At 44.2% G+C, this 12,278-nt stretch overlaps 1 protein-coding gene across 9 annotated transcripts in view; it reads left to right on the top strand.

Moving 5' to 3' along the window:
• Window positions 1-12,278, top strand: part of ADGRB1 (adhesion G protein-coupled receptor B1) — a 280,012-nt gene that overhangs the window by 114,862 nt on the left and 152,872 nt on the right. For 7 of the 9 annotated variants that reach the window (XM_042785908.1, XM_042785904.1, XM_042785907.1 and 4 more), the window contains one exon: window positions 5,262-5,420. The exons of the other annotated variants lie outside the window; for them this stretch is intronic. In XM_042785908.1, coding sequence (XP_042641842.1) covers window positions 5,262-5,420 — 159 coding nt within the window. The remainder of the gene's footprint in view (window positions 1-5,261; window positions 5,421-12,278) is intronic. 9 annotated transcript variants of the gene reach the window in all.

Genomic DNA, 12,278 nt, shown 5'->3' with positions numbered 1-12,278 from the left:
CACAGTATGGACAGTGGGCAGAAGAGGGTACTTACCCTTTTAATTTTCTTTCTTACTAGATCAGTAACAGCAGTGTCATGTTCATAGACTGTTCATCAAAAGCTTTGGCATCTGAAAGAGGAAGGTTGTAGAGAAGAGTTGGAATGAATGATTTTGCTTTTTAGTGAATTTGGGGAGGTTAGTTCTGGTATTAGTGTACACAGTCTGCAAAACAGTGAAGTGTTACATGTGTTTAATTTTTGAAAGGGCAAAGAATGTACCACTGGAGCAACTCACTTGTGCTGCCATAGGCCATCACATGGGTCATGGGGAGGGGACATCCTCCTGAAAGATTTTTTTCCTTTCTTCCACAAAATTAGCCAACTGAATGCATGGCTCTACAGGGAAAGATCACTGTTTTGTGTAATAGAAGGCTGTTTTCAAAATAGTCCCTGCTGGACTTGATCTTTTCCAGCATAATAAGAAAGGAGAGTGAAAAAACCCTGTGGAGCAGCTCCCTCGCTTTCCCCATTGTATAACAAATTTAACTTTCAGATGGCATGAGACAGTCTCACTCTTCATTTCCTTTCAGCATCCTTCCCCCTATTTACATAAGAAATAACATTTTTTTCACTCGTTGTGAACTGCTGATGATTCTCAGGCCCTCAGACACTGTCCAATACAAGTATTTCCAGTGGTAGCACACAGAACTATGGTGGCTTTATGTAGTCTCGGCATGTTTTTCAGGCACAAGATGTCCTGGCCTGCCGAGTTTGAGAGCTGCTAACAAGAAGTATCTGCAGCTGGGGTCAGTGGGAGGCTAAATCCAAAAAAAAAAACAAAATCGGAGATGGATGTAGTGTGTCAGCAAAGACCCTTTTACTGTGCTCTATTGATTGTTTTGTGTTGATTCCTTAGTTTTTGCTGCTGTCACTGTCATCTAATTTAAGGCATTGCTGTTAAATTAAAAGGCATGATTGACTGACTGGCATCTGAGACACATCACAGCTGTCAGCTGCAAAGATAAACTCCAGATCAGGATGCAAATCTTCCCAAAGATCAAGGGTGTTTGGACAAGGCGTCTAAGTGGAGCTCTCTCAGTTAATTTGTAGTAGGAAAGACCTATTGTCTTGGCATCTCTGCTTAAGATTCAGAACAAGAAATGCCAAATATGAGCTTGCCAGTTGATTCTGACCATCTTGAAATTTTCTCCATTTAACTGTGGAGAATTAGAATGCATTGGGTCAGTCTACCATAAAAAGTAATTTGTTTTAGTACGTGATCATGATAAGAACTGACTGAGTAGGATCAAAAAGCCCTTTAGAAACTGAATTAAAGGCCTCCCTGAATGACAGTTTCCATGGCACTCTAAACAGTCCCATGAGCAGCAGCCTCATGTGCAACATCCACCTTTGGTCCTAGCTCCTAGCATAAGTTTTGCATTCTCAAAAATAAAAAATACAAGCTAACCCTTGCTATGTGATTCAGGTGATAGCTGCTGGTTGTGATGGGAACCTCTGGAGCTGGAAGCATGAGCCACAGCTACTCCAGTTAAAGGGAATAAAGAGCCAAGTCAGAAAGGTCTGCAGTTCTGCAAGGCTGTAGCTGAGCAAAACTTTGCTAAGTGGAACTGAGTAGGGTATGTGACCTTCACAGGAGTCAGTGCCTTTGAAAAGAAAAATCCTTCATAAAGCAGTTGCAGCAGACTCATTATTTCCGGATTAAAGACAGATGGCAACTCAACCCGCATCGATCAGCAGGGTGCAGCAGTTTGTTGAGAGCTGATGAAATGGGACTCTGGGGGCGAAAGGGACCATCTGAAAAAGGTCCCATTAACTTTGGTGGGATTCTTTCTGCACTGTATTTCACATGAGTTACTCTCTTTCTAGCATCAGAAAGGTCTTCTCCAAACCCTTGTTTGAAATGTAAGAAGGGCAGAGCAGGGAATTGTGCAGCAGATAGGTGGGAATGAATGTTTCCTGGAAAATGGAGAGTCCCTGAGGCTTGGTGCAACTCAATGAGTCACTCCTGATGAACTGAGTGATGGGGCATGTGTGCAGCCACTGCAGTGACAAAACCCCACTCGTGTCTCTTCTGCAGCATCTGCACTGGGCTAGAAGCATCTGTGTGTTGCCACAGCTCAGCTATTTCACAGCCACAGTAGCTCATTCTCTTGTTGTTAACCAGACACCCCTTTCCACCAGCCAGGTGCTTTTAAACAGTAGGCAGAAGAGCCAAGTGTTTTACTCATGGCACAGCATTTTTTTCCCCCTCAAAGATGGGATGGGTATAACTTCATATAATAGGCCCTTAACCGCTTGTTTACAGTACCACTAAAAAAGACAAATCACTTGAAACTGTGAATGACTAGACCCAGGAAAAGAAGGGAGATTTCAAAAGGTTTATCTGACAGCCAATAAACAGGATAAATAACATGCAGTATTTCATTTGTCAGGACCTTGGGACAACCTGATGATAAAAATGGACTACTCCATAAAGTGGGGAATACCTTTGTCTCGGCTATAAATGCCTGTGTTGATTTAATAAGTGCTCTGGTACTTCTTTAGCATCTCTCTAGTCCTCACAAATAGGATGGAAACTGAGGAATAAGGAGAGGAAGGAAATTATCTGTGCTCAACCTCATAAGGAGATCTCATTCCAGTTAAGGGTTTGAGATCATGACGGGTTTTACCTTATTTTGACTGGTTCTCTTATTGCTGAGGATAAGCAGAGTAAGAAGTCAAAGACTGGAACCTACATTATCCCCTGCTCTTTCCTGTAGTAAGACCAGGCAGCATCTATTTTTATATATTTTTAGGGGTTAATGTCATCATAATAGGTTACATGGTTACATCCTGAAATGCAGACCTGTTTGAATAACTCATTGTCAAACTGGGGACACCGTGAGAGGTAATCAGTCTGGGTAACCAGTCTCTATTTTACTTACAAACGCAATATAAAATAACCTTTAAGACACTGAAGAAATTATGCATTTTGACTCAAAAAAGCATCCCAAGCAAATAAATCACAAGCTTAGCCAAGGCTTGTGTGGACCTGCTTTCTCCCTTGCCCAGTCCCACTCCTAATCTCCAAGGGAGTGAGAGTAAAGAGAGACATCCTTAAAAGGGCAAACAAAGAGTTGATTAGCTCCTAAATGTGTCTGGTTTCAGATATCCTATCGATCAGCTCAAGCAAGGCATCAGAATACCTGCCATTATGCCAATGGCCTCTCTTGAAACTGAAACACAATCTGTCTCCCATCAGGAAATGGGAGAGACAAGCCTGTTTCCTCATGCTGCTAGAAAAGGAACCAGCAGAGAAAGTGACTTTCAAGGGAAAGACAGTCTTCTTCAAGGTCAAATATTTATTGTGTGCCAATAACAACTCCATCTTCCACACTGCTGCCAGGATCTCTGAGCACCTTGTTGGCAGGTTCCATCCTGCATTTCCATACAGATCTATTTTCCCATGATATTCTCTTTATTAAGTATCTAAGCAGTTTCCACTGCATTCAGCAGTGTGAATGTTGCTGAGCATGTGTTTATTTTCACTCTGTCCTGGGAGCAAAAATTAAAGCACATCTAGGCTGGTGGAAGTAGTGTATGAATTCATGGATTTGTGTTGTGAAGGTGGATGTGTACGGATGCTGTGGAGCTCACCCCTGTATGAAGGGGTGCTGGTAATGTCCCTATATTCTGATCTGGCACCTAGGAGAGTTGTTGAGGACCATCTTTTTTATAGACAAGGCTGGTGTCCTGCCTAGAGATTGTAGGGAGCAGTGGAGCCCACAGCTCAGAGGACAACCATGACCTCCACTGTCACATAAATAGCAATATAAGGAGGCTGGATCAGCTGAAGTTGGTCATTTACATCTCTGAAATCTCTGACTGTTGGTGAGAAAAAGAAAAGGGGCTTTATTTCACTTTTGCTTTAAAAAGCAGCATTTGTCTTTCTCCCAGTGTTTCCTCCCTTCAAAAGAACTGCATCCTCAGCTCATTATTTTTAACTGTGCCTGAGCATGGCACATCATACCTGAATTTCTTGGACCCAAAGCATCTCCAAGGGTAGCTGTGGGTAATGAGAGAATGCACAGCAGGAAAAGCAGCCATGTGAGAGTGGCCATCCTTGGGATGAAGGGCCACCTCTGCTCCTCCCCATGAGGTGGTCAAATGATGGGACAAAAGCAGTTACCAGCTGTAAGAAACAGAGGCCTATTACAGAGCAGATTTTAGCTTGCTGCATATGGCCAACAAGGATTGAACTGACCACTGAGGGATATGACAGCTTATTCATCACTTGAAGGGGATAGATGATCCCGTGCTGTCTTTTTACAACATGAAACCCAGCCTTGTTGGGCTTCCTGTAGGCATTGTAAGGCTTTGGACTGTGGCAGTCAAACTGCATTCAGACGGTCTTCATGGTCCATCCTGCTGTTGACGTTTATGACCATCCCACCAGGGTCAGTGTTCTTGGCAGAAAGCTGGAAAGATGCAGGATGGAGAAAGCTGCAGAGGCTCAGCATTTCCCTTCTTCAAGTGGCAAGGTCATCCCTGCAGAAAGGGACTTGGTGGCTCCATCAACTTGCAGGGCTGTAGCTGGTGGTACAAGGGGGAAAGTTGCTTCTTGCTGACACCAGCACTGAGCATAGCTGGGAAGGGAAGCCAAAACAGAACCTTCATCTTATCACGGATTGTTTTCCAAGGGTGCTGCAAGGGTGCTGGAGGGGAATATTTTTCCCCCAACAAAGCTATCCTTGAGAGCGGTGCTTCTCAGTGGCTGGTGGTTTCTGCAGTGTGGGGAAAAGAAGTGTCCTTTTGGGGGTGGAATGGGTCGTAGGACTTCTACCCCTTCCCAATTCCCTTGTGCTGTCTGCACGTGGGAACCTGTGTTTGTATGGGGGAAAAGGGAGGAGGAATAAGCTGGATGTGTAGTTTGAAGTGTTTTTTGCAAGTGCCTTCTGGGGTTAGGAGCCAGAAGAGGGGACCATTTTGCTGCAGAAAGAACCAGAAGAGCTGGACTACTTAGAATGGGGCAGGGTTTCCAGGAAGGAAAACTCCCTGTTTAGAGATAGGGAATAGTTGAAGAGAAGTTAATGAAAAAATGCTTCTCCCTTCTCCTCCTATCTTTTGTCTTTCTGGGCTACCCTGTGGTCTCTAGTCCTACCACATTAAAAGAGGTTTGGCAGTGGGTATGTTGTAGGATCTGCCAGGCCAGTGTTCCTTTGGCTTCCTGTGTTCTGGGCTCTCACCAAAGCTGACGGGGCTTTTCTGGATTTTGCCCAGGTGGTTGGAACCCATGGTCAGCTTGGGGCGACTGCACCAAGGACTGCGGGGGAGGCCTGCAGACCCGCATGCGCACCTGCAAGCCCCTTCCCAACGAAGGTCTTGTCTGCGAGGGAGTCCTGGAGGAAGGACGGCTGTGCAATAGGAAGGCATGCAATAGTAAGTGGAGGCATGTTCCCTTGCACGCGCGCGAGTGGGTGGCTCTTCCCAGGAGGAGCTTGGCCTCATTGCCATAAATAATGAAGGATGCTCTAGAGGCACGGCGAAACTGCTGAAGGGTTGTGTCGGAGCAGCAAGCCCAGGGGAGCATGCAACTTCGGCTGTGCATGGCCCTGCCTTTCCCTGCCTGTCTCACAGTCACGCATGCACACGCGCACATGCTGACACGCATCTTCCAACACATGCACCTGCAGATTCAGACCATTGCCCCAAAGAGTAAAGGTTAGTATATAGGAATCTATAAACAGGCTTACATCAGGTGTTCATATGCTGGTGATAAATCTGACACTAATGGCAAAACATACACACTTAAAGGAATTTCTTTGACAGTTGGAGCCTCTCTCCCAAATAAGTAAATTGTGCAGCTAAGACAGATGTTAATCTTGCTTCTTTTTGGCTTAGTTTGCCTTCCCAGTCAAGATTAGTGTTTATGTCCCTTTCTTATACAAAACAATGCCTACAGTGCTAAGATGTGGAGGAAGATCTGACCATTAGACAGACAAAACATAGGGCTTGAGTAAAGAAGTATTTTGCAGATGCTCCACTCTCCTCCTGTAGTGTAACCTCTTTCCAGATCCTCTTCTCCAGAGAGCAAGGGACAGATGGTCAACACCAGTCAGCAGTCAGATATGGATGGGTTGAGCTGGTGAAGCTCTGGCACGTTCACCCCCCCCTTCTTCTTTTGTATTAGCTGAGTTGAGATGGGGATGAAGAGGAGAAAATAACTGCAGAAGAAGCTCAGCCCAGCAAATGCAAGTGAATGGATGATTGTAATTATTCCCTTCTTTTTATTTCAAATTCGTTGTAGAGAATATTTGAATAACTCCTCCGACTAGTCAAATAACTAGGGAAAGTCCAACTGTCTTCAAAGGCAGGGAAGTATCTCCTGATAAAGGGGAAGTTCAAATAGAGGAACATAAATATATTCCTCTAATAAGGGCTAAAATGATTTCATGCATTTTTTACCACTTCCATAAATTTAAATCATGTTGCAATTAGGCTTTTTTAACTTTTTTTTTTTTTTTTTTTTTTTTTTATTATTAAATGAAACCTTCTAGTATATTAAATTTCATCTCCTTGACTCACAGTTGATAATTTCCCTCTGAGGTTCACCCACACTAGGGATATTTAATCTACATCACATCCCCCCACGCTTGCTGGTGACTTTGTAGTCGTAACGCAGCTGTGGCTTGGGGCAGTGAGGGTAAAAGTGCCAGGACCTGGAAGCTGGACCTGAAAGGGGGTCCAGATTTGGGACTTGAGTGTGCCTGAATGGAGTTGGAGGAAGGTCCATGTCAGTCTTGGTGGACAATTCTGTGAAGGAGAAGGTGGTAGAGATGGCATCGTGAGTATGTAGAGGGGGCTCTGCAGGTGTGGCCATTCTTTGAACATGGGGGCACATGGGACAACAGGCAAAAATACTCCTTAGAGTGCCCCTCCTGTGCTGGACAAAAAAGGTGGGGACCTAGCTCCCAGACTCTCTTTGCAGGACATCCATCCCCATCCTAACCATCTTCAAAACCCTCCATGGGACCTGTTTGATTCCTTCACAACCCTCTTTAACTGGGTGCAACAGGCAGACTGGACACTGTTTTCCAGGTCCAGACTCACCATCATTGAGCAAGGGGTGTTACCTCTTCCCTTAACCCATCCCATAGACAAAACATTGCTCTTCTTCATGGTAGATCTCCTGAAGTTGCTGTGGCAAGGAGGGATGAAGTGGGATGGTGGGCAACCATGGAGCCTTGAAGTCTGGGCTGGGTATCCAGCTCTGCTCACTGCGCAGAGCACACCACTGAAGGATGAATCACCATTTACTCACTATTTACTCACTCGTCTTTTCCAGAATGCTACATTCAGCAAAGATGATCCTAAGTGCAGAAAAAAAACTGGTTGTAACCTAGGGGACTATGATTCAATAAATGATTTCACTTGTCTTCCTGTCTTCTTCCTATTATATACCCAGTCAACTCCTGCTCCAAATTTCAGTGCGGTTAGTTCAGCTGAGATTATTTGGGAAGAAAGGATCTTGAGCTAAGTGGAAGGCCCTAGTTTGGAAAGAGAGGATGCCACAGAGCGAGGCAGCATAAATTGATTTATCCCTTTGAAATAAATAAGTTAATTCTGATTAGTTTTCCCAGGGGCCTCTTTGAAGACAAACTTCTGAGCCCTGTTGTGATGCTTGCACGCTAACAAGCGGGAAAGCATTTGAGGAAAGATGTGAATAACTAATCTTTCAAGAAGATTCGCCCATGCACATCTTGAGGTCTGTGCCCCACCTCAAGATAAGCTTGTATCTCTTCATATCTACCAAAAAGCTGTGCATTTGGCTCTGAACTTGCTCCTCAGTGAATCTGTCCTTTGTTGCTTTTACAAGCATGCCCAAGAGAGGTACACTTCTGACCCAGGAAAGTCTTTTAATATTTTTGCACATATCCTTTGCTTCTCTTTACCATGATCTGTACCAAAAACTGAGGGGATTTAAAAGTAGAATAGAAATTCTGTTTTAAATATGTCATTGTTATTCTCATATTGACTTTTGCTCATAAATTTGTCAGGGATGAGTAGGTTTTTCATTCTTCCACTTTCCTCAGTGTTCATTATACATTGCAGTTAAATAGATCATAATTCTTCTTTAAATTTAATTAATTAATTAAAAATAATAAAAGAATGACTGGGCAAAGGAACGTCTTTATCCTGAATTGTGCAGCATTTCAATAGCTTGTAATAATACCTGACTAGCTCTCCAGGTATTGTGGAGTAGTTGACACCTTAATTTTGCACTACAAAACAACCAGGAAAAATACTTTTTTCCTTGACCAAAGGGCCATCTGGAATCCTGATAAAACAATAAGACAAAACAGGGATGAACATCCTGATAATCTTCCTCTTTGTTGTGGGGGTAAAGTGAAACCTGTCCAGGGAAACTAATACCACCACTGAAAAGTAAACTTAGTTGCTGGCCAAGCAAATTAGGTTAGAATAACAAAGAAATCACCACCACCTTCAAAACAAGGGTAAACATATCTCTTTTCTCTAGCTTCTCCATCCTTGTTTCTGATAAAGTGGTTCATAAGCTAATGGGTGATTAGCAAGAGTGTTTTAGCTGTTTATTTGGATTGTTAGCATCAGAGAGAGATCTTAGTCCAATACCTCATCTTGGGCAGGTTCTCAGTGGAAACAACTTTGGACACTGCCACTCAGCTCCCTGGAGTTGCTGAGATGAACATTTGTGGAGGATCTGTGAGGGTTTCATTGGTTGTTTTATTTTGCCTGGCCATGTCAAATGCACTAGAGGGATCTAACCATTCTTGTCACCCAGCTCCTGCCCCAGGTGGACCTTCTCCAGGTCCTGTCATCCTTCCTTTTCCAGAGCTGCTCCAGGTGGCTCTTCAGCAGGTCTCAGTGTGCAGCAGTGGCAACAGTGGTTCTCAGCCTTTCCAAGAGGTGTGACTTCTGGCATCTTGGTCACTGAAATATAGGTGTAATCACGTGGTTCCCAGATCTGAGTCTGAACGTGTTGCCTGGAGGCCATATTTTTGATTGAAATCACTGCACAAAGATGGTTCGGTGACTCCACAGATGCCACTTGTATGTGGTCTTTATGTTTTTCTACTTGCTTGGGCCACCATTTCTACTGTTTCATGTAATGGAGTTTCTTGCTTAATGATCTTCATCTGACTAAATTTCCCCAGGGATACATATCCAAGCCCAGCGTCAAGTGAGTCAGGTAAGATCTCCATTGGCAAAACCCAAAACTGTAAAACACTGAAGAAAAACTGTAACGAAGGCTCATCCCAAACTGGAAAGGAAATTTTGTTTGGTAACAGCAGCTTGGCTTAGTCAGAGACTTTTTTCATGGAGGCTGTTCAGATCAAGAGACATAATCTGAAGGACAACATTCAGTGTTTGTTGTAACTCTGTTTTTTTCTTGCTAGAGGCAAAGGACCTGGTGATATCCTCCTCTCTGCCACAGACAGGGGAGATTTCCTCCATCTGTTGGATTTGGCCAGGAGCTGCTGTTTCATAGAGGGAGGAAAAAAAGCCAACTCAAGCGTGGTAGCAAGTGCTTGCAGAGGAGATTTCCAGGTCCACCTCCTTTGGACGGAAGGGGACACCCACTGTGCTACGGTGGCCTCTTTTGGCTGTGCAGTGCTAAAAGCCATGGTTGCTCACAATTTGGCATGCAGAAGGTCCTCACAGGGAGGTTGGATGGGCAACGTGGCAGGACAACATCCAAACCAGAGGGGGGATGTCATGGGCCTGACCCTGGCTCTGGAATTTGGCAGTGCTGGAGAAATGCAAGAACAATCGGAGATGTAGGCGGCCTACATTTATTCCTGGGGAATGAAAATCAACAGAGGAGCCAGCTGAAATCCTGCCATCCCATCTGGCAGAGTCAACGCAAAACCATCTCTGACATTTATGAATATGCAGATTGGGCAGATATGTCTTCCCTAGGCTGGGAAAGAGATGGCCGCATCCTGCTATCAGGTGCAGAAATGTGACACCCATGAAGTCCTGTTGATCCATGCTGGATTTTCAGCACCAAGTGGGTTCAGGATCTATTCTTCCAGCCGTGTAACTGTTAATGGTGTGAAGAAGCGTATGTTCCACATGCCATTCAAAAGACTGCGCCTCAGTCTCATTCTCTGCTGCCCCTGATTTTCATTAAAAATAGCCTTTCTGCTGAAATCACCAGGCTGAAATGTCCTGTGCATGTCTAAGAGCATCTTCATTCCAGACAAGCCAGGCTAGAATTCATTACAAGCTGGAAAAACACCTTGCCCTATAGGTACTTGCTGCTGCTTGCAGAGACTTCACCCTGTCCCCCCTTTTAATGGTGGTTCAGACATTTCTTATCTGGGAGTCCTGCATCTCACCCAGTGACATTTTCACAAGTCTCAGATATTCAAACCAAAATTCTGTGGGCCGTTTCCTTAATTGGTGCAATTGCTATATATCCAGTTGCCTCCAAAATTACCCTCTTCTACATCCACTGAGATCTTGGCCTTTAGGGGTTGTTACTAATTCTGCCTTTTCAGTTTTACTTCTTTAGCAGCTGCTGGATGCCCCAGAAAGTCTATAGCCAACACCTTCTCCTTCAGTTTTACTGCGCTGGGGTACACTTAGCCTGTTTCAATGGAATTTTTTAATCATCACTTTCCACTCTTTGCTCTGGTCCATCCTTTCACTCCCACCACCCCATCTTGACTGACTAATTTTCATGATCCTGTTATTTTCTTTGCCTCTCTTGTTTGGGGGACGAGTATAGAGGGAAGAGTGCGTAGCTCTGATGAGACATGCTTAGATGTAAAAATCTTGGCCCGCAACACTGCAAAGTCTCTGCTTTCAATTTTTTTTTTTTTTTTTTCCCTTGGTAGTGTTGCAAGGTGCTGTCTGACACATTACATGTTCTCATTAGAAGTGTTGGTCACCTGCTTCCTCTTCCCACTACTGCCAGCATTGCAAGACCGTCCTCCGCATCCACATTTGAGCTCTGTTCTTCAAAAATCTCATGTGATTGCCTTCACTTGCAATCAAAACATCTCTGTGTTTCCTCTAAGGGCACTATTCCTCTAACTCTCACGCTAGCTTCTCCAAGGTGCTGGCTATTTTCATAATGTGCCATCCCTATGGCATTTATACAGGTGGGATATAAATCAAGTTTAGGTCTTCCTTTGATCCTGGTATTACACCTCTCCACTTAGCCTGTTGTGGGAAACGGGCTGCTGAAATTCAACCAGTTCCCCACTGCCTTTATTTTGTGGCCTCCACCCCATAAAGTTCAGTTGTGTAAAACCCACAGCAAAGCATCATTTGCACCAACTTTTCCTTGTTCATAAGGTACCTGTCCTCTCCTTCAGTTGCTCAGAACCACAGTTGATTTTTACATATATTCAAGGAAACTGTCCAGATTAAACCCAAGCCATGCTCCATGTTAAATGGAGACAAACTTATTTCTCTGTAACATTTTTTCCAAAGGGAAGGCAGGCCTCCTGCTGCAGCAGAGCAACCCCAGCATGGGTCTGGGAGCAACCTGTGCTGGAGGAGACTTGGGGAAAACTGGAAGGGTAACACGTTCAGCCATTAGACCTGATTACCTTTAATTAGGATGAGCAATAACAATGCAGGCTTGTCATATCCATGAAGGAGCAAAGAAAATCAGGCAGCTCCTTCAAGACTAGGATCAGTCATTAGCAGATGTCAGTAAGACGGGTCCCAAATAACTGGTGAGAGGACATCTGGGGTGTCAGGGTGGCATCTAAAAATTTTGTTTTACTCTTTTATCTTTATTTCCTCTGCCCTGTCTCCTACCTCTGTGTCCATTCACCCATCCATGCTCACTGGTTTCTTCTGGAATTTGCAATCCCAGGTTTTCCTTGTCACCTTCCTTGTGCTAGGTGGCTGACAAAGCCATCCAAGCTCTACATCTACCCCCAGCCTAAACAAGTCTCTGGGAAGCCTATGGGATTTACTGAAGATGGAGAATTTTTTTGCTCTTGTGATTTGTATGCTTTCATGAAGAGGATTTAAATCCAAGCAGATGAAAGTGCATGGGTATAGCCAGCAATGGGTGGTGGGAATGGAGCAGGGTTTTTGATGTGTCCCAAATATGGGGCTAATTTAACTTGCCTCCTAAGCAAACTCAGGATACTGGATGTTGAAAACCCAGTTAGAGGCTGGCATTTTTTATACCTGAATCTCACAGAGGCAAGTCTTATAACTTTGTAGCTATTAAAAGCATAGGATTTGGGCCCTTTCTATTCCAGTAAAGAGCCGGATGAAAACAAGGTG

This window comes from Tyto alba, unplaced genomic scaffold (assembly GCF_018691265.1).
Source record: "Tyto alba isolate M040663 unplaced genomic scaffold, T.alba_DEE_v4.0 Super-Scaffold_9, whole genome shotgun sequence".
Taxonomy (NCBI): Eukaryota; Metazoa; Chordata; class Aves; order Strigiformes; family Tytonidae; genus Tyto; species Tyto alba.
Note: the sequence above shows the minus strand (reverse complement) of the source record. Positions and strands in the feature narration are given on the sequence as shown.